Genomic DNA, 21,957 nt, shown 5'->3' on the forward strand with positions numbered 1-21,957 from the left:
GTTTGTATCGAATAAGTGTGAAAAAGATCTATGCAGGACTGAAAAAGCTCAATGCAAAGTGCAAGTCGTCGCTTGGCTTTCAACCTCTTCTCAGCTCGTCGGCGGCGGCGGTGGGATTGTTTTACACGACTCTGTTTATTTCTGGCGTGTTCACATGGAAAACAAAGTGAAGTTTACTGGAATTAACCTCTCAATACTTTAACACTGTTAGCCTCCATGTGTTTATGTATTAGCTACATGCTAACCCCTGCCATCTTGCATTGGTGATGTTATTAGATTGTTGTGCAGGAATTGGTGTTCTTGCTGCAACTTCTCAATCAGATTTAACCCCAAACTTTGACTAGACCACTGCATAACCCCAAGACACTTGAACTTTAAGTTGCAAACTAATGTCGCAATAAGCAATAAATCAAATAATTGCATGATAAATTAAAATGAGTCGGTAGAGATGCTAGTTTTTAATATCGTGGAAAAGTCTGCATTTTGAGAACGGTGAAGAAGTTGGTCTCCACTGCCTGCCTCTTTTGCCTGTTTTCCCTGTCGAACTGAATAATTATTGCTTTTTTTTTAAAATCCAGTTTTGGTTACAGAGACTTCATAATCCATTTTAATTATTGTTTTATTTACAATATTTAAAATGTTTTCCAGTTAAATGTTCTTTAGAAATTAAAGTTATTTTTATCTTTGAGGGTGTACTCGCATTAATATGCCATTATTATTATTATTATTATTATTATTATTAATCAGTTAGAATAGAAAATAAACATTTTATCTTTTAGTGATCGTTTAATAATTTGTAGCAAAGATGCATCTGCAGTTAGAAATATATTTTTAACATCAACATGTGGAAAACCCAACATTTCTGCTTGACTCAACATCTATTCAGTGTAGAGCTGATCTGTTCATTGATTACTTTATTAACCTGTTATTAATTGGATAGTAAGATAATTAACAGGTTTTTAAAAATACATTTTTAAGAATTTGAACCAAGTGAAGCTAAATGATGCCACTTGAATTCTGGGTAAAGACAAATGTCTATTTTTTTATCTTAAAAACACATAAAATATATGTATTCTGTGCAGTTTCTGTACAGACTCCAGTTAACGATTAATCAATTACTAAATTAGTCGATTATTTCTATAATCGATTCATCTAGATTAATCTGATTGTTTCAGCCAACATATTCAACTGTTTGTGATTTTAATTTTTTCAAAGCTGTCGGTTTTAAACCAGATGCAAAACGAAACAATTTGAACAAATTCAGCCTCAGTCTGGTCAGTCCTCAGATTAATTTCCTAGACGTTTTGGCTTTGAAATGTTTCTAAATATGCTGTTTTTCAATCAAGTGTCTGTCTTACTGAATCATGAACTCTGACCTTAACTGAGGTATGAATTTGTCTGATTTAGATTTTTCTATTTATTGAGGCTTACAGGGTTAAACTTCACTTTGCTTTCTCTGAACACTGGTAGCAAAACCTTCCCTCAGATGAATACCTCCGTTTACAAAATAAACGATCTTCCTGACTCTGTCTCCTCACTCTTTCCCACCCTGCCCATCGTTGTGTGTGTGTGTGTGTGTGTGTGTGTGTGTGTGTGTGTGAGTGAGAGTGAGAGACCAGCTGCACCAAGAAAGACGCCAAAGATGATTGTTGTTGTATCTCATTGTGATGGGGTGCTGCTGGTCCGACTGTTCCTCTGCGACTGTTCTCACATTTCCACGTGAACCCACCGTGTGTCTGTGTGACCCTTGACCCTTGATGTGATGTCACTTGACTGGAGTGGTGGCTGACATTCTTCTACATTGTGCTTTTTTGGGGAAAGAATGGCGGTCTGTGGTCATCTGGTAACTTAATTTGGTCTTTTTTGTAGCTTATTTTTGTGTCTATGATGAAATTAAAACAGATGGTTTTCATGAGACGGTGTGACTCAAACTTTATTCAAACCAACGATCTGAGCCTGTTTGTCTTCAGTAGAACATGGCAACCCGACATGTTCAGGTGACTACTGAGCCTTTATTTACGGCACATTAAAGGTGACATGTTGTTCATTGAACAGGCAAGGAAAACGAAACATGTCTGTTACATTTAGCATAAAATCATCCTTACATAATGAGATTTTATTCTGATCATTTCTGTTTTGAGCCTCTTGTCACTTTAAATCCAAATAAGCTGCTGCTGGCCACGACCCCTAATTCAATGTTTAAACTCAAGTCAAAATGGTTGCAAAAAATAAAATGTATGTGTACAACCATCCATATTTGAACAGCAGAAGTGGAGCCTCCTGCTCAACAAACAAGAATGCAGCAAGTGGTTTCTGGATGGTAAGTCGACAACAAAACACTTCTCTCTTCCAGCAGCCATTGTACAGCACATACAGAGGTGAAACCAGCTGATCAAACATTCCTGGAATTCAGTTTGGGTTGCTAGGCAACAGGTGAGCTTTGCTGGGGTTGCTAGGTAACGGCACAGTGCCTGTTGATCGTGGCTTTTTGAATAGGAAAAAACATTGACTTGTTGCCAAACAAAAAGTTTTTTTTAGTGTTTGAGCTGGTTTTCAAAGCAAATTGAGACAAATATAAATACAGGTACTGCAACAAGTTAATTTTGTGTAATAGGTCCTCTAATACGAGCTGCTACTTGTTTTTACTTCTGCTTGATGGAAAAAAAAATACACAGAACTCAATACTTGAGTTAAAAATAAAGCAACCATTTTATTTTGGGGAAAACAATTCAATAAACATGCAAATATTTAAAGATTGTTCATATTGAAAGTGTCCATAAAAGACTAATAAATATAGTGATGGATAAACTTGGCAGTAAATCACACAATGAACAAACTTGATTCTGATGGATGTTTGAAATTAATTGAAAAAAATAATTTTGAAAAACTTACTAAAATGTTTCAAGTGGAAGTAATCAACATGCAAAAGTAAAATGGTTTAAAAACTAAAATGGGAAATTAAATGCAACTCATTTAGTTATAGACGGTGATGTCTGTGAGCATGAAGGCTCTCCTGTAGCAGTCCGTCCTACTGACTTTGAAGAAGCCTCTGACTAAAGACTGTTCTTCAATGAAATGTTTCTGCAAATAAACCGATTTATACTTTAACATACCTAAAAAAAAATCCCTTTAAAATTTTCGAAAGACCTAAAACATTTTTATTCGGCTCTTGATTGTAAAAACGACACCCTTGTTGCCATGGTTACGCATCATAACAGTCAAAAAGCAAAGCGGTAAGAGCAAACATCCATAGCTCATGTTTTCATGAGCAACATGGAGACGTCACAACAGTCTTTTAGCAAAAATTTCAAATCAATAACTATTTAGTATCTTTGGTAATCAATTAAATCCGTCTGATGGTTGGGAGGGAAAAAAAAAACAGAACGTCATCACAGTTACAATGAATATGCTTTATTTTTCCTTTTACAAAACAAAACAGAAAGGGGGAGGGGGGCAAAAATTTACCGTCTAGAAATACAAGATATACAAGAAGAAACGAGAGAATTCGCAGCGGAATGAACTGAATAAAAACGGGAAGAGAAGAAGAGGAAGATGTTAAAGCTTCCAACCAAACAAAATCCTGATTCTCACCAGGAGCGAAGCGATAAACCTTCGAATGGGGAGAGTTCGGCCTGCTGCGGCCGACATGCTGGTCAATACTGTGATATGACTGGAAACACAGCAACATAAACGGAGAAAAGGTGCGTGCTTAGCGTTTTATTAATGCTTTTATTTGTTTATGTTCCTATTTAGTGTCTAAGGCACTTTTAAAGAAACATACGGTTATTTCACTGCAAAAACACAAAGGATTACCAAGAATTTTAGTCCAGTTTCCAGTGCAAATATCCTAATACACTTAAAATAAGACAAAACTAACTTTTCTAAAAGATTCAGGAGCTTCAGTGAATAATTCCTTAATATGGACAATAAAATATTAGTTCCACTAACAGGTTTAGTGTATTTTGCACAATTAAAATGCAGATAGAAGATATTAAGAAATAAAATAAGTGCAGGAAAATCCCAACAGGTTTATATAGAGCCTCCACCCAAATAGTGTAGAAAAAATATAATCCAACAATACATTCCTTCATCAATTTATAAAATACAATCATATAGAAAACATTAAAACATCGACCAAGTATTAGTGGCATTTAAACGGAGTAACAATAACAAAAGTGACAATCGCAATTGTTTACGTAAATTTAAATAATGTCCAACTCTTTCACAGAAGACCTGCCTTTCACCAGGTGCACAAGGTTTTGCTCCAAAACTGATGGAGGGGAAAAAGGTCAGAAATGTTTAGATCAATCTCTAAAGTTTTCTAGAAAAACCCCCCAGACATTTCTGAGCTCGAAAAGAGAAACGTTGCCAGAAAAAAGACAGAAATCTTCAGGATTTTTTTCTGAACTTTCAGTTGTAAATTTTTGACTTTTTTGAATTTTGAAACTGAGAAATGTAATAAAAAAAAAATCAAAGCATAAATTTTTTTCTAAGTTTTTTTTTCTTTTTTTGTCGTCGATTTTGGAGATCAGAAATGTCCTTGTTTTTTGACTGGAGTTTACTTTTTATTTGTCTCCAATCATAGAAAACGTAGCTCTACTGATCTGACATTTAGGAAGATGAAGGGATGAAATCTGCTGAGTTAAGTAAAAAAACGTTACAAGTCAAATAATCTGCCAGGGAAAATAGTCATTTTTCATCAATTTTAAGGAATTAATGACTTAAAAAAAGCTCTCTGAAGTCACTTGTTTAACTTTATTTCAAGTGTACCAACATATTTAATTAGAAACTAAACTACTTGGTAAGACGTTGTGTTTTTACAGTGTTGTTCGATTAGAGGAAACCGAGCCGGAGCAGAGCGGTGTGGGGCGTCCAGCTGCTGCATTTAGAGCCGAGCTGAATCAGGAGGATTAACAACTCTACGCCTACAAAGAGCTCGATGAGTCTGAAGAGTCTGGATTTATTTATCTCACGATAATGGCACAGAGTACATTCGAGTCAGAGATTTACTCAAGTTGATGTTGAGTTCATGGCTTACTGCTGTTCTCAGGGCGCCTCTCAAATCAGCACCAAGAGCAGGGGTGTCCAAACTTTTTGTCACGTAGGCCAAAAAACTAATTATTTAAAAAAAAAAAAAACTAAATTCACCAAAAGTGGTGTGATTTTGTTTTTGAACCTCCTCAATAAACCAAACATGAATTAAACTAATAAAATAATCTGATTTATTTGGAGAAACAAAAACGTCAAATGTTTTTCGATTGAAGAAACTTCATTTTTTGGTCTACACTCAGCAATTAAAAACAGGATCAAGGGTATAAGTCAATGTGTAGATGTGGTCCAAGTTACCATGACAACAGAGGGAAACCACAAAGCTTGAAAAGTTGATCACTTTATGTTACAGCTAATACTTGTGCAAATATATTTCAATTTAAAAGTAATAGTTTTTGCCCTAATTCATTCCTGAATATCAGTCGTGGGGGCCGCATAAAATCAATCCAGCGGCCGTAAATGGCCCTCAGCCCTCACTTTGAACTCTCTTGCTCTAGGTGTTCAAAGAACAGTCGTTACAAGACAAATCTGGCATATTACTAGCAGATTAGTCTAAATTCATTCGGACTGTACAGCGCCACCTACTGGTGAAACGATCTCAAAGTTTCTGCTGGACAACCAAACCATGAGGTGACGACGTTACCTGGTTAATTTAAAGCAAAAGTTAAAGAACGGCTCTGACACCTTTATCTTTTTCAAAACTTCCAGAAGTTTCGTTTGATTTTAAATTCCTCTTGCGTTTGTAGTATTTTTTCTGCTTTATTCTCCTCACTATGTTGTGACTATTCTTCTTTTCTGCTCAGTTAATCATGTCAAAATTAACTTTTTGTTACTGATGTGTGTCTTGTCAGTCGTTTTTGAATAATTAATAAAGATTAAAAAAACAAAAACTGCAAATGTGGCCGTTAGATCGAGGTGAATTGCCAGAAGTTAGCTAGCTGTGCTAGCTAGCCAACTGCTGGTCATGTGATCAAATGAGCGTAATCTGATTGGCTGAAAGGGTTCGACTCGATCTAGTGCCGATTGCTTTGTTTGGATAACATTTTTAGCTGAATTAAAAGTTAAACATAAAACTAAATCGTATACAGGATAAAAATTCAGTGTTATAAATTTAATTTATATAAAAAGGCTGGAATCTAATGAGTCAGAATTTCTATCTAAACTGGCCTGAAAAAGAAATTTAGAGGAAAACTCCCAACTGTTGATTTTTCTGACTCCCTGTAGAACAGCAGTGACATAAACCATGTTTGATTTGAGTTTAATGATAAAACAAAGTGAAGCTGAGCACAAACACTGAGGTGTACCAGCGGTTTATCACCGGAAAACGTGTCAATCACCCATTGATAGCGAAGCATTTCTTTCCAGGTTTCAGATGTTCTGTGCAGTTCTGCGCATTTTTCCAGCATCTTTTTCCAGCTTCAGGCCGAACTTTGACACCAAACTGCACGTTCCTTCGTTAATGTTGAGATGAAGCAGGTAAATAAAACACTATATCATTTTCACAGTAACATGTCAGTTCAGATTCCAGGCTTTTCCTATTGCATGTCCCAGGAAGTTCCCTGTTGGAGAGGATGTGTCCGGCACCAGAAATAAAAATCTGTTTCCATTCACTTCTGGTTTTACACACTTACTCAGTTGAACATGTATAAAAAAAAAGAAAGAAAGAAGCACTTTGTACCTTTATGTGTATGTTCTCGTTAAGCTGAGCGGATAATTTGACGGGAGGAAATGACAATATGATCGAGCCAAACCAGCGGAATACAGAGTAAGGCAGAAGTGTCCGTTTGCTCCCGGGATTTTCTCAAAGAGGGCGTTGGATTTTCCCTGCAGCGTTAGATTAAAACAACAAAAAAACAGAACCGCTCCGGTGGCCACAGAGGGAGCGGGATTAAAAAGTGCCGTTTACTCGGCGTTGGAGGTCTGCGTGTCGTTGAAGTCGTTGGATCGGCTGTCGGCGTCGTCGTCCGACATGTCGCCGGAGGCGCCGTCCAGGTTGAGGTTGCGGCGGCCGGAGCGGTTGGAGGAGAAGCTGCTGACTGGGCCGCCTCGCCTGCTCAGAAACAAACATAAACTCGTGTTTCTCCAAACATTCAGAATTTATTCTGAAATAATAAAAACTGCAGTAGCAAGCAGTGATGAAAGAGGCCTTTCAGTTTAGCTTTAACACATCAGCAACTGATATTATAGATGGTTATTTAAGTTTTTGAGCTGATCTACTGTGTAGTTTTTACAAAAAAAATAAATTATTTAGCCTCTTCACACTCTAGCGCCCTCAAGTGTTGGATGCCTGCCAAACTAGCTTCCAACTTAAATTGGGGAATTCTCTGAAACATTTGTTAAAATGTGAATTTCTAAAATGTAAAATGAAGTCTGGTTCACTATTAACTTAATCTCTAATTTCTAGATAGCTTTTGGCTCCAGGCTGTTTTGTTCCTCATCATGGAGAAACTTCAAGGTTTCTTCTATGACAGAGGAATCTGGATGTCTGCCCACATGGCAAACGCACCAATCAGCAGCTGACTTCCACCAGTCTGGTCTGGTTGGCCGATCAGAACCACAGCTTTCCGTGTAACGATTAGCGTTGCTGATTAGAAACGGATAAAAGGTCGTCACTGTCAGAGGTTTTAAGCGTCGTCATCGTCGTACCTCAAACGGTTCTTTAAGGAGTTGACCTCTCTGGTGAGGCCCTCGCTGGCCTCTGTGGCGTCGTCCAGCTCCCTCTGCAGCTTCCTGCGGGACGCGTTGGCTCTGGTCGCCTCCTCCTCGGCCTCCTCCAGCTGACGCTTCAGCTGCTTCATGCGGGAGTTGGCCTTCTCCATCTGAGCGGGCGACGGCGACGTGAGGAGACCGAACTATCAGACCAGCTTTGCTTCACTTCGACGTCTCCTTACCTGTTCCTTGAACTGGTCGGCATGGCGACGCTCGTCCTCCACCTGCATCATCACCTCCTTCAGCTTCTTCTCGGTACGTCTGACGATCTTATTGGCTGCTGCCCTCTCCCTGGATGTTTGAGACAGACGGCAGTGAGACAGACGACCTTGGCGGCTTCGAGCTGTGACCTCTAGAACGTGACCTTACTTGGCTTCCTGCTCCAGCTGCTCCTCCAGCTGCAGGATCTTGGCCTCCAGCGCAGTGATGGACGCCTTAAACTTGGACTTCACAGCTCCTTCTAGTTCTGCTAGTTTACCTTTAAGCTCCTGCATTTATTAGCAGATATTTGCTTTCAGGACAGAAGGATTTTTAAAACATTTTTCAGTGCAGATGAAAAAGGAACAAAACAAAAAATCAACAGAACTTTAGATGAACAGCATGGACATAATCATTGTTGAGGACAAAAAAAGCGATTCTTTGTCTTTGTCAAAGATGCAGACATTGACTGGACCACCTTAAAGGGGCGGTATAATGTATTTTCCAGGCACATGGTATCATTTTATAGCACAACCAAGTCACTGTGTTACCTTCAGTTTGTATAAAACTACTCTATATATGTCAAAAAAGACTTTGTAATTTAATGCTTTGAAATTAGTCTCTTTAAGAAGCTCTTGCTCTTTCTGACACTCCGCCTTCACCACAACAATCGTCCTCCTTTATGCCGTTTCTCAGGAGCGTAGCTCTGAGAAGCAGCTCTGCAGACTCGTAGCTGCACCAGGTGTTTGCTAATCGCTGCTGCCGCTAGTCTGGAGGAACTGAGTGGGGGAGGAGCAGCAGCTAAGAGGCGGTGCCAGGCCCACTCAGGCGTTTTGCACAGCTGAATGGTTGCCATGGAGACTAAAGGATTTCTCAAACATGCATGCAAAGCAACACTCCAGGTTTGTTTTTGATGAGGGAATAACATTACAACATGATGTATAGCTCAAAATGACGAGTAATTCCACATAGTTCCGCCCCTTTAAGAGATTTTATTCATGTATGTAAACTTATGGTTTCAACTGTTTCTAGTTTAGCTGTTTCTTTCATCTACTGCTGATGTCTCTCCTCATCAATATTTCTGCTGCACCTGTACTTGATGCATTTATAATTTTATTGAGTGTGTTTGCAGATTTTTTATCATAGTTTTAAGCACAGCGTAATAAAAGCTGGACCTTGTTCTGCCGCTCCATCTGCTGCCGAGCGTTCTCGCTCTTCTGCGCAGCGCTGCGCTCTGCAGTCAGCTCGGCGTTCAGCGTGTCCACCTGCAGGCAGGAAACCAGGGCAGAGCAGGAGACGCTTCACCTTTCAGGACTTCTCAGCAGTGCTTTGTTTTCGGTCGCCTCAAATTTCACAAACAAACTTTCACCACTGAAATGTCTAATGTGTGGCAGTGAATGCGATGGCTTCACCTGCGTGCTGCTCTTTCTGAAGCGGTCGTTGAGGAGCTCCATGTTGCCCTGCTCCTCCTCGATCTCCTCCTCCAGCTGGGCGATGCGAGCCTCCAGCCGCCTCTTCTCCTCCAGCAGCGACGACCTGACACACACACACACACACACACACGCAGTTCGTCTGATTATACAGACATCTCATGACGATCAGTGATGGGCTGCAACACGTTAGAAGTAACTCAGTTCTTCAAAATCATGATTATTTTAAATCATGGTTGATATATAAAGCAGTTTTAGAACAATTCAAGATAAGTTAGGTAACGGTTACTCTTGTCAAGTAATGATTAAAATACGGGATCGCGACTCAGATACAGTAATTAGATTACTGCTACAGATTTGTAAGCAGACTGTGTGATTTTGTTTGTGAGCGTCTTGTGACAATCACGATCGTCTCCAACAGTCTCGGTAACAAACAGGAGTGTAGATCAACATCAGACAACAAAATAACTTTACATGATTGAACAGTAAGAAATACAGTTTTATTGATTACATTTTATATTTATATTATGGAAAATGCAGAAAAATAGAGCTAGGCTGATATTATTATTACTTTATAGCGAATTCAGGTTGTTCATTTTATTATTTGCTTTAGTAGTTAAGTATCTAATTACTTTTGAAAACAAGTACTTAGTAAACTAACTGGACTGCCTTTGGGGGAACTAATCAGTAATTAGTAACTGATTACTACTTCTAAGTAACTTGCCCAACCCTGATGATGATAATATCAATGTCTAAGTGCAGATGAAACCGCAGGGCGGCTGCAGTACTGACTTCCCAGCGGCGCTGTTGGAGATCTCATCGGCGAGCTCGTCCCGCTCCTGTTCCGCGTGGCGCCGGGCGCGCTCCGACGCCGCGTAGTCCTGCACAAACACACAGAGAGGCGCTCGGGTCTCGCCAAACACCAGAAACCCACAAAACAGAAGAACATCCCGAACCTCGTGGAGCTGCAAGATTTCAGCTTCTAAGTTCTTGAATTTCTTCTCGTTCTCCTTCGACTGGGCGAAGATCTCGTCTCTGGCGGCCCGAGCCTCCTCCAGCTCTCTCTGGTAGTCTTTCATCTGAGCCTGCAGGACCGACAGTTAAACCGCCGTCACTTCAGCAACAGCCTTATTTACGCAAAGTCTAAATGTTCATCGCTACCACAGTACAGTGACGGGACTTAAAACGCACTTTAAGTCCAACAGTGTTATTGATTGGTATGGACTTCAAACTTTACGTCCACATCAGAGGGTAGCGTTTAGGGTGTGTTTGTCGTACCTGCAGCTTTTTGAGCTGTTTGATGGCTTCATCGCGGCCTTTGTTGGCAGCTTCGATCTGACCCTCCAGCTCATTCAGGTCCACCTCCAGCTTCTTCCTGGCAGCGACAGCCAGAGATCTCTGCTTCCTCTCGTCCTCCAGCTCGGCCTCCATCTCGCGCACCTGGAGGACGAAACCAGGCAACCCGTCTCTAAATTCAAACCCTGGTTTACTGATCGCATTAAACCAAGGAAAACGCACTGCAAAAAGACAAACTCTTACCAAGTATTTATAGCTTCTAGTACAAATATCTTAGTACACTTCAGATAAAACAAAAACTAACTTTACAGCAAGACATGTCAGTTTATTTTAAGTCAATAATTCCTTAATATTAATGAAAAAATGAAAAAGCAAAAGTTCCGTTGGCCGATTTTGCCACGGCAGCGTTACCTAGCAACCAGAGCCCGTCACCTAGCAACCAAGCTCCATGTCCACTGGCAGATTATTTCACTTCAAGATCATGACTGTTGTCAAAGGGCCGGTTGTGGCAGATTGTATTAAGAAAACACATTAAGATGTTAATAAAAAGCTAACTCTGTGTTTGTTATGCACTTCCTAAAATTAAATAATATTGAAAATCTTTTCACAATTATGTAATTTTCTAGTAAACAGATGAAAACTGCTTTGATTTGGTTGCTAAAAACAATTGTTGTCTTTTAGGTCCCATTAATTGTTCATCTCAGAGTTGGGTGGTAACCAGTTACATTTACTTCAGTAACTTAAAAAAAGAAGAGTACTTTTTAGGAGTATTTTTACAAGACTGTACTTTTTATTTGTACTGGAGTAATTTTATTATAAAGTATTTCTACTCTTACTTGAGTAAAACGTCTGGATTGTCTACCCAATGAAAAACAAACATGTTTTAACCAAAAATTCACCAGACGCACACCTGCAGTTTTTGTTAGAGTTTCATAAATTTTATATTAAAAGAAAATTATTTGGAGAAAAATTATTTTGCCTGATTTTGTTATTTGTTGTTCCTGACATGAATTATTGCCATTTACGTTCTTAAAATACCAAAGATTTCCACTTAACTTTATATTCTGGTCCATCTGATGATGTCATTTTTAAATATTTCATGGTTGATAATTTGATGAGTTACTTGAGTAAACTTTTTACCAAATACTTCTTAATTCTTACTAGAGTAATTTCTTCCATGGCTGCTACTTTTTACTTTAACTTGAGTAAAAATATGTTGAAGTTTTGCTGCTCTTACTTTAGTACAATGTTTGGTTGCTCTGCCCGCCGCTGGTCCCTCTAAAGTCTTGAGGGCCACATAAAGACCTACGGCGGGCCAGATTTGGCCCCCGGGCCTTGAGTTTGACACATGTAACTTATAACAAGACATTTTTTTCCTCCATGTTATAGGTTAAATAATTAATATTAACAAATATTAAGACTTATTGGCTTAAAAAACCCTCATATTTCTTCCTTGTTTTATCTTATTTCAAGCGTATTTGGACCAGAATCCAGACCAGAAACACTTGGTAAGGTTTTGTGTTTCCGACCTGTTTGACCAGCGCTCTCTTCATCTCCTCTCCCTGCTCGTCCTTGGCCTGCAGGTCTCGGTCGAACTGGGCCTTCATGGCCTGCATGTTGACCTCCAGCCGCAGCTTGGCGTCCTCTGTGGCCTGCAGCTCGTCCTCCAGCTCCTCCAGCTGCGTCCTCATCTCCGCCACCTGCTGCTCCAGGGTTCGCTTGGACTTCTCCAGTTCATGCACCTGAGTGCAGCGACAGGAAAATCAGCAGAAAGAAATAAAATTAAAAAAAAGACTCATTTAGATCTTTTCTGGATTGGAAAACAAAATTCTGTCATTAGGGAAATAACAGCTTCTGGGCTGAGGAATAAATCGAGTTTATTGATTAATATTGTTGATGTTTGCTTTCTTAAGATTTAATTTTTGGAAAATCTGGATTTTTTCCCCCACTAATGCTCTTTGTGTTTCCACAGTTCAGAATGATGTCAGAACGCCGAGGAGGGCGGCCATCTTGTTTGACAAAGTTTGCTTCACATTTTCTAGTTTGAAGAATCTTAGGTGGAGGCTAACATTTATTTTATTTTATTCATTGCCAGAATAAAGTCATAATATTACAATTGTGCAGTCATACAACAATAAAGTCGAAATAAAAGATAAAGTTTTAATATTAGGAGGATGAAATAGTAATTTTATGAGAACTCTAAAGTGAAAATTAAAAGATTTAAATGAAATGTTGAGCATCTTGTAAAGTTATACTTTATTATTGGTTTTACAGATAAATAAATAATTAATCTTTTAACACTCAGTCTTCAAAGCAGGACTTTGAAACAACCGAGTTTATTTCAAATAAAGAACGAGAAAGACTGAGCTGATAAATTTACAGAAGCTTTTTTCTCGCTTTTTTGAAACTTTAAGACATTTTTTTGCTAATATTATGACTAAATTTTAGTCAATTAGATTTGAGACAGTTTTTTCTTATTTTTCTCTTTATAAAACTCCGTCGTACAACACGCAGAGGGAAATAAAATTCAACATATTTTCTGTAAGGCTATCAAAATTAACAGGTTTATTCTGCATTATTTCACATTGTTTTAACACCATTCATGTTTTTAAAAAGTGCAGTTTAACTCGCAGACTTCTGGGCTTTTGGGACGTTCGAATTATTGCCTTTTCTGTTTCAGTTGTTTCTCTACAGGATTCTTTTCCTGTTTCTTACTAAAGTAATCTCAGCAGCAACCCTGGGATTAATCAGATTAGAAATTTTAACTGTTGGCAGCACTAATTTCCTATCAAATTTCTTTTTTAGAAAAAAAGATCTGGTATGAAAAACAATCTGAGACGCTTTTAAGTTGTATCGCCCAGTTAGGTTAAATTTAAAGATTTTATTTTAACCTGTGACCTTTTTTTTCTTCCCTTTATTTAACCAGGTAAACCCCATTGAGATCCAGATCTCATTTTCAAGAGGGACCTGCAGCCTGGCGGTAAACAAAGCGGTCCAATCAGGTGAAAGCTGCTCACGTTTTTCCCCACGTCGTCCTTGGAGCTCATCAGATCCTCCATCTCGGCGCGGAGCTGCTTGTTGAACCGCTCCAGCTCCTCCTTGGACTCCAGCGCCTCCTCCAGAGCTTTGGCCAGAGACAGAGCCTTGGTCTCCTTCTCCCGGGCCTCCGCCTCGGCCCGGTCGCGCTCCTCAGCGTACCGAGCCGAGATCGTCTTCTCCTCAGCCAGCATCTGACAGCGACGTCACAAAGTGAACCTTTAAACTAAGAGCCCAGCGATGAAAAACGTCCACGTCTCGGCTTCGGGCCTACCTGGTCGAACTTCTTCTGCTTCTTCTCCAGGTTGGAGACGATCTGTCTCTGGTGGTCCAGGTCCACCATCTGGTCGTCCAGCTCCTGCTGCAGCCGGTTCTTGGTCTTCTCCATCTTGTCCAGCGCCATGGTTTTCTCCTCCAGCCGCTGGTTGGTGAGCTCCACGTCCTTCTGCAGTTTCCTCTTCGCCTCCTCCAGACCCTCGATCACGGCCACATCCTCGTCCAGCTTCTTCTTCGTCTCAAACAGCTGCGGAGAAAACATTTAGCATCAGTAAATTCATAACTAAAGATGTCCTAATACTAAGACTGAAATTAAGGTCCTGATGGTGACGTTTTGAATTGATCAGGACTAAAAATAACAAAAACTGAGAAAACATTTTCATCAACTGAAATAAATAAAAACGGTAGTTAATGGGGAAAAACTACAACTAACTGTGACTATATTGTACATTTAAAAACTAACTAAAACATCCTCGTATTTTAGATATCCTCCCTTTTTATGTTTATGAATCTACTGACAGGAAACTGATTTACTTTTTGCCCCAGAAGCAGATTACATCAGCTGTCGGCAAATTACGGCTCTATAAACCTCCTGGCGGCGCAAAATGGCGACAAGTTGGTAGAAAACACCAAATTCTACTAACTAAACCAGCTGGTTCTTCAACCAACTGAATAAATATTTTCAACTAAATATTTTCAATTATTTTCAACCAATAATTGAATAAATTTTGTGAAATGTCATCTTCTATTGAGTAATCACAATTTATGAATTCTGCACCTAAAAATGAACCAAACTGTGAAAAATTAAAAACTACTTCTATAACTAATGAAAAGTAAGTTATACTTTTCATTAGTTATTAGTTATGCTTATAATAAGCAATATTGCTTATTATAAACAATAAGCAATGATAATGACTAACTAATGATAATGAATAAAAACTAGCAAACACATCTTGAAAACTAATTAATAAAAATGTAAGAATTCTTCACAAACTGGTTTCCCAAAAGTAAATGTGCTGTTTATGCCAACTGCTTGAATAGTGTAGAAAGTAACAAAATAATAATAATAATAATAATAATAATAATAATAATAATAATAATAGACAAGCAGAACAGATGATCTGTTAAAATCTTTTTAACAGATTTTTCTGATAAATTGCTCTGAAATTTTCCCATTTCTTCTGGTTTTCTCTCTTGTTTGTGTCCTGAAGGTTGAGGAACGAAAACAGTCGTGTTACTTTGCACCAAGTGTTGCTCCACAGCTGACGGCTCCAGTTCTGTTTGTCTATCGGTTGCCGACACTCATCCAAATCCGACTCACATTTTCTCTGCAATCTGTGTGTGAATTGCTGCAGGTGTCTCACATCCTCTGCCTCTGAGTTTGGAGCAGCTGGAAGGAGCAGCTGCGGCTTCGTCCTACCTGAGCCTGAACCGTCTGCAGCTGCTTCTCCAGGCCGCGGCGCGCCTCCTCCTCCTCCTCCTGCTGCTCCAGCAAGTTGCTCTTTTCTGCCTCCAGCTGGCGGATTTGGCCACTCAGATTCAGTTTCTGACGAGTTTCCTCCTGGAGCAACTCCTGAGAGAGACAACATCTTTATTTCTATTCTTAAGGTTTGAAAATAAAATGAAAACCAACATAAGACTCATGCAAAACGTCTTACAGGATGTAGATATTTATATAAACTGATGAAAAAAAAAAAAAAAAAAACAGTTTACAACCCGTTTCAGCAAACGCAAAACTTGCATTTTGTTATAAATTTATTAGAAAAATTAGTTGTGTTTTTAGCATCTTAGCCTGAGTTGCAGGAGATCCTGCAACCTGTGGGGCCGGAGACGCAACTTGCAACCTATTATTTTAGAAATCCAGTAATCTACTGATTATTCTCATGATTAATGAAGAAATTAAAAGATTTGACAAAACAAAATATTGGTAAATACTGCCAAACCAGCCGTGTTATCGGATATCAATACCAGTCACTTTTTGTAGCTTAGAACATTTAAAAGTTCATTTCTTAAATCAACCTGGACAAAAATCACAGAGAGGTCTGAAACTATTTTAAATATAAAAAGTAAACTAGCAGGTTGACAATTAAGCCTATTAAAAATGTGTATACACTGCAAAAAACAAAATCTTTGGTTTAGTTTTGTTTCTAGTACAAATATATTAATACACCAGAAATAAAACTAAACTAACTTCAGATTTAAAAGCTTCTTTTAAGTCAATAATTTCTTAACATTTATAAAAAAAGTAGGTGTTACCATTGGCAGATTATTTTCACATAAGTGAAATAATCTGCCGATGGAATATGTACTTTATCATCAATATTAAGGAATCATTGGTCTTAAATAAGCTCTTGCTAAAAAGCTGCTTGTAAGTTAGATTGTTTTATTTCAGTGAACTAAGATATTTACAACAGAACATAGAAAACATGGTAACATTTTGTGTTTTTGCAGTGTATGCTCCAGTTTTAATTGAACTATTCATCTCCCGTCAATTGAACAGACGAATTCTCACTTTTTGCAGCCATTTTTGAATTTCAAACCAAATGATGCTGGAGTGATTTTGTCCAAACCGGTCGAACCTCAGAGTCCTGCAGCTTGCTGTTCAGGTTGTCCACTTCCTTGGCCAGCTTCACGCCTTTCTTCTCGGCCTCCTCCAGTAAGGCGGAGACGTTGTCCAGCTCCGTCTGTGGGACAAGCAGAGGGGATGTGAGCCGGGTTTCAGCGCGGAGCCGGAGGGCGGCGGTGGCGTGTTTCTACCTGCAGGCGGAGGGAGCGCTCGCTCAGCTCTCCCTTGGCCCGCTCCATCTCGGTGGCTCGGGCCACGAACTCCTGCAGCTGGCCCTCCACCTTCTTCCTCTTGTACTCCGACTCCGTCTTGGTCTGCTGCAGGCTCTTCACTTCGCAGGCCAGCTCCTTGTTGTCGCTCTCCAGGCACTGCTTGTTCTTCTCCAGGTTGGCCTTGAACTGCGCAGAAAGAAACCCGTCAGACGGCGCCGTGCAGCAGAGACGGGCAGCTACTAGTTACATTTACCTGAACTTTGAACTGCCTGGTTGCTGATAAATGATGTATAAATAAAACTTTTTCTTTTTCCTCTTCTACGGAAGTAACTTTTTTTTTTTTTAAATTACTTTTAGGAGTTTTTTTTAATGCGCTATACTTTTTACTTTTACTTGAGTAATTTCATTACGAAGTATTTCTACTCCTACTTGAGAAACATTTCTGGATTTTCTACCCACTAAATGAAAAGCAAGAAATATTTTAACCAAACATTCACCAGACACAAAGACACACCTGCAGTTTTTTTATTAGGTTTTTATTGAAAGAAACAGTTTTTTTTTTCTTTTGCCTGATTTAATTTTTTGTTACTTGTATGAATTATTGTCATTTTTGTCCTTAAAATACCAAAATTTCCACTTAACTTTATATTTTGGTCCGTCTGATCTAATTTAAAATATTAAATTAGTGATAATTTGATCAGTAGTTGAGTAAACTTTTTACCAAACTCTTTTTTTCTCCTTGGCTGCTGGCTAGATGTTGAAGTAGAGCTGCTCTAACTGTAGTGTAATCCCTGGTTACTTTTAATCCATGGGTATTTTTAATCCCTGGGCATTTTTAATCCCTGGTTATTTTTAATCCCTGGGTATTTTTAATCCCTGGTTACTTGTTTAATCCCTGGTTACTTTTTTAATCCCTGGTTATTTTTAATCCCTGGTTATTTTAACCTCTGGGTATTTTTAATCCCTGGTTACTTTTTTAATCCCTGGTTATTTTTAATCCCTGGTTATTTTAACCTCTGGGTATTTTTAATCCCTGGTTACTTTTTTAATCCCTGGGTATTTTTAATCCCTGGTTATTTTTAATCTCTGGGTATTTTTAATCCCTGGGTGTTTTTAATCCCTGGGTATTTTTAACCCCTGGGTATTTTTAATCTCTGGGCACGTCGTCATGCAGCAGCTGCAGACTCACCCTGCGGGCCTGTTCCAGCTGATCGGACAGTTCCTCCAGAACCTGGGCGTGCCTCTGCCTCATGTCCTGGATCTGAGCCTCGTGGTTTTTGGATTCTTCTTCTATGGCTTTCTTCAGCTCTGCCACTTCCTGCTCTCGCTTCGACCTGGATATCAAACCCAGAGGAGACACTTATGAAGCTCATCTTCATGAAACTGAGTGAGTTTTGTGCAGCTCTACATAAGATGCAGGGTTGGGACTGAATGTTGGCTTCAAATGGGGAAACAAAACATCTGCAGTTATTTCCTCACATTCCTGCTCCAGTAAGGCGCGTCCAAAGTTTAGCCAAAATTAAAGTTTAATTTATTTAGTCTAAAGGGAATTTAAATCTAAAAAATAATCAACAAAATAAAGAAATACACTTAATAAGCTTTATTATTTTGAAAACTAGTTAAATTTAACTTTACTGCATCTTGATCTGTTTTTAACTGATCTACTAAATGTGGCTAAAGTTAGCGTTTTCATAGAAGGAGAGACCCAAATCCTCATTTTATTGCTCGGAAATGACAACAATTCTTGTATTTCTTTTCCAATTGATCCCTGCAAAATTTCTTTTAACATTTCAAACCTGCAAAAAATTTAAAGTTTTTTGTATCTATAACAAATCTCACTACTTTATGTGTTTAACCAAAATCTTGCATGCTTAATTTATTGCTGAGCAGGTATAAAAACATTGTTTTGGCTCTGAGTCCGTCTGACTGCTGGGTTCTGGCCCAGAGGTTTGTGCTGCTGCTGTACCTGAGCTCCTGCTGGGCGGCCGTGGTGTCCAGCGTGTCCTCCAGCTCCGTCTTCAGCGCCTCCAGCTCCTCGCTCAGATCCCGCTTCAGTTTCTCCGCTTTGCTGCGACAGATCCGCTCCGACTCCAGGTCTTCCTGCAGCTCGGCCAGCTGCGCCTGCAGCTCCCGGACCTGCTTCAGCGCGTTGTTCTTCTGAGCCGCCTCCTCGTCGCTCCTGGTTGGAGAAACGCAGGAACACGAGCCGTTAATGCAGGATTTTACTGACATGTGGTCAATATATGTTAACATGTAGAGATGGCTGTGAACAGAGGTGAGAAACTAAAACATCTGATTATTTTCACATCCCTCTGAAACACGTAAAGATGCTGCTGATGATGCAAAGCGAGGAGAGGATTTATCATACAGATGGGTCGTTACTACTTTCATTTACTTCAGAAACTTTTAAAAAAAAAATTTACTTGTATTTTCACTTTAGTAATTGTATTATGACGTATTTCTACTCTTACTTGAGTAAAATTTCTGGTTTTTCTAACCACTGAATGAAAAACTAAAATTCACCAGAGACACTTCTGCAGTTTTTGTTAAAGTTTCAAAAGTTTCTTTATTGAAAGAAACTAATTAAAAAATCTTTTGCCTGATTTTATTAATTTTTGTTACTTATACGAATAATTGTCATTTTAGTCCCATTTAACTTTATATTTTGGTTCGTCTGGTGATGTAATTTTAAATATTAAATTACCGATAATTTGATCAGTTAGTCAGGACTTGAGTAAACTTTTCACCAAATACTTTTTTTTATTCTTAATTGAATATAATTTTTGGATACTCTGCCATTTCTGTTTATCTTAGAAAAAAAGATATAAGAAAATAATTAATATTTTTGAAAAAAAAGCCATAATGTGTCCCTCTGTTGGGGAAACATAAATATTTGGAAGAGATGCAAAGTTTAGATTTCTTTCTATTCTTGATCCAATCGGACTAAACCTGAATCATTTGACAAAGATTGGAAAAAAAATGTCGGCATCTGATGTGAGCAGCTGGTAAAGACCTGCAGCTCCAGTTGGAGAGAAAACTGGCTGGAAGTAGAACTGAATTTAAATGTCTGCCTAAGATTTTTTAATTTTAAAGAACTTTGCAAACATCTGTGTAGTTAGAGCAAAAAATTATTTTTATGGATTTAGGTTTTAAAATAGTTGCGTTTAAGAGAAGAGAAAACAGGAGAGAAGAAAAGAGAAAATGAAATCAGCAGGAAGAGAAAATAAATATAAAAGAAATAAAGTTTTCCCTCCTTTCTTTCTTCTTTTCCAATCAGGATTCCAACAGAACAAATGAAGGATAAAAAGCATGAAAAAAAAAATTACTTTCTGCTGAAAAAAAAAAAAATCTGTAAAACAAACAAACGATTCAAGAAGGAGGAAACCGCTGATCCAGTTCTGTCCCAAATTTTCCATACAAATTCTTCATCAGGAAGGTAATTCAATGCGTCTTGAGCCGGCTCGTTGAAATGATAATTCTCCGCCTTTATTGGTTTTATAACCACTAAACCCTTATTATAATTCACGACCAGATTCTCCACAGGCATTTTGATGATTTAGGAGTTTAGGGATAATCTTTCGATGGCAGATTCAATTCCAAAAACACGTCCAGTCAGAAGAAACATGTTGGGAAAATTAAACAATTTCTACAAACTTAAATCTGCCAGAAGTTTTGTTTTCCTGCCACTTCCTGTTTATGTTGTGTTGCTCTGTAAGGCAGAAGTTTGTTGGAACGGGGAGTAAATATAGGAGCATAAATACTTAATAAAATGCTGTAAGTTCATCCCTCTTTTCATCCTGGTTGCCACAGGGTGGCAGTGCAGAGACCCGAACTGAGACCTCGCAGCGGCTATGAGCCTCCCTGTGAGATTCCTCACTCAGAAATATCTCCTCTCTGGACGCTATAAAGATCCACTTATGAGATCACATGAATGGTTTGATTAAAGCCACTAATGACTTTCATATAAACATGGCGCCCCACTTTCAGGGCCAAGACCGGCCCGATTGTTTGCTGAAGAGTTCAAGATGAGGGCCGTGGAGCTTTAATGAAGGCTGGGACTAAACCCCAGGATTCCTGTCTGTAAAATCAGACGGTCAGACGGTCGGACCTCGTGTCCGGGTCGTCGGTCGGTTAAAATGACAGCAAGTGGGATTTTTTGTTCTGGAGATAAGAGCGTAAAACAAAAGAGAGGGAGAGCGCCGACCGCTTACAGACTCACTCGTGTGTTTTGTTGCTCAAACGACTATTTATGGTAACGACTCCGTTGCATCTCGGCAGTGCTGTTGCCATGGATACGGCATGTAGGGCTGTGCTCTGAAGAGAGAGTGTGTGTGAGGCTGAAATGAGCAACGCCGAGACCAACGCTGTGCAGGTCAGAGGAGGGCAGTTTGTTGGCCTCAGTTGTCTGTTTTAAATAATGTTTGAGGAGGGAAAATATCTTCATGTTTAGCTGCTAAGTTTAGATCATTTTTCTCCACTGATTATACCGACACCTCTGTTTGGGCAAATGTGACAGCTTACAAACAAACAAACCAGAAAACTGAGGTATTAGATCGCTAGATGCGCCAATAGCAGCACTAATTGTTCATTTAGTGCTTTAACTAACTTTAAAAGCGTTTAGCTCAATTAGCTTCCCCTAAATTTAATTTTCTTGATCAATTCTAAAGACATCATTTTGTAAACTTTTAGATGAATAAGATTGACATCTAAAAGTTGTCAAGTTTTTGATAACCAAAACTTGATAAGCTTTGGTTATCAAGTGTTAAGATGTCTCAAAGTTGTCATCTGTCTATATTTGTACTCTTATTTTGAAGTATGCTGTTTATGCAACAGTTTCCTCTCCTCGTGTCCTCTACCCATGATGCAGTGCAGCAGATTATGTATATTATCTACTCAGAATGCAAATAAACCATTTAAAATCAACTGATATCCTGTGTTTTTGACTGAACTACTAACTTCTGCTAAATACCATGTTGGTGTAGTGCTTTAGCATCAGCATCCACAAAATACCACATTCATATAGCGTTTAAGCATTGGCTTCCACTACATGCCACACTGGTATAGCAGTAAGCATTAGCTTCCACTACATGCCATGTTGGTATAGTGTTTTAGCATTGGTTTCACTAAATATCACGTTGATACATAGCTTTAGCATTGGCCTCCACTAAATACCACATTGGCATAG

The 21,957-nt window shown here is 38.8% G+C and overlaps 1 protein-coding gene across 4 annotated transcripts in view; it reads right to left on the reverse strand.

The window, feature by feature from the left end:
* Window positions 1-4,944: 4,944 nt before the first annotated feature.
* Window positions 4,945-21,957, reverse strand: part of LOC103467583 (myosin-10-like) — a 71,441-nt gene continuing 54,428 nt past the window's right edge. For all 4 annotated transcript variants that reach the window (XM_008414134.2, XM_008414119.2, XM_008414126.2 and 1 more), the window contains 17 exons: window positions 18,739-18,951; window positions 17,962-18,106; window positions 16,752-16,958; window positions 16,574-16,678; window positions 15,415-15,567; window positions 13,993-14,241; window positions 13,700-13,912; window positions 12,212-12,424; window positions 10,665-10,826; window positions 10,343-10,471; window positions 10,179-10,267; window positions 9,369-9,492; window positions 9,132-9,221; window positions 8,128-8,246; window positions 7,941-8,049; window positions 7,696-7,868; window positions 4,945-7,099 (listed from right to left, as the gene is read on the reverse strand). In XM_008414134.2, coding sequence (XP_008412356.1) covers window positions 6,952-7,099; window positions 7,696-7,868; window positions 7,941-8,049; window positions 8,128-8,246; window positions 9,132-9,221; window positions 9,369-9,492; window positions 10,179-10,267; window positions 10,343-10,471; window positions 10,665-10,826; window positions 12,212-12,424; window positions 13,700-13,912; window positions 13,993-14,241; window positions 15,415-15,567; window positions 16,574-16,678; window positions 16,752-16,958; window positions 17,962-18,106; window positions 18,739-18,951 — 2,641 coding nt within the window. In that variant the 3' untranslated portion in view covers window positions 4,945-6,951. The remainder of the gene's footprint in view (window positions 7,100-7,695; window positions 7,869-7,940; window positions 8,050-8,127; window positions 8,247-9,131; window positions 9,222-9,368; window positions 9,493-10,178; window positions 10,268-10,342; window positions 10,472-10,664; window positions 10,827-12,211; window positions 12,425-13,699; window positions 13,913-13,992; window positions 14,242-15,414; window positions 15,568-16,573; window positions 16,679-16,751; window positions 16,959-17,961; window positions 18,107-18,738; window positions 18,952-21,957) is intronic.

Source organism: Poecilia reticulata, linkage group LG1, assembly GCF_000633615.1.
Source record: "Poecilia reticulata strain Guanapo linkage group LG1, Guppy_female_1.0+MT, whole genome shotgun sequence".
Lineage (NCBI taxonomy): Eukaryota > Metazoa > Chordata > Actinopteri > Cyprinodontiformes > Poeciliidae > Poecilia > Poecilia reticulata.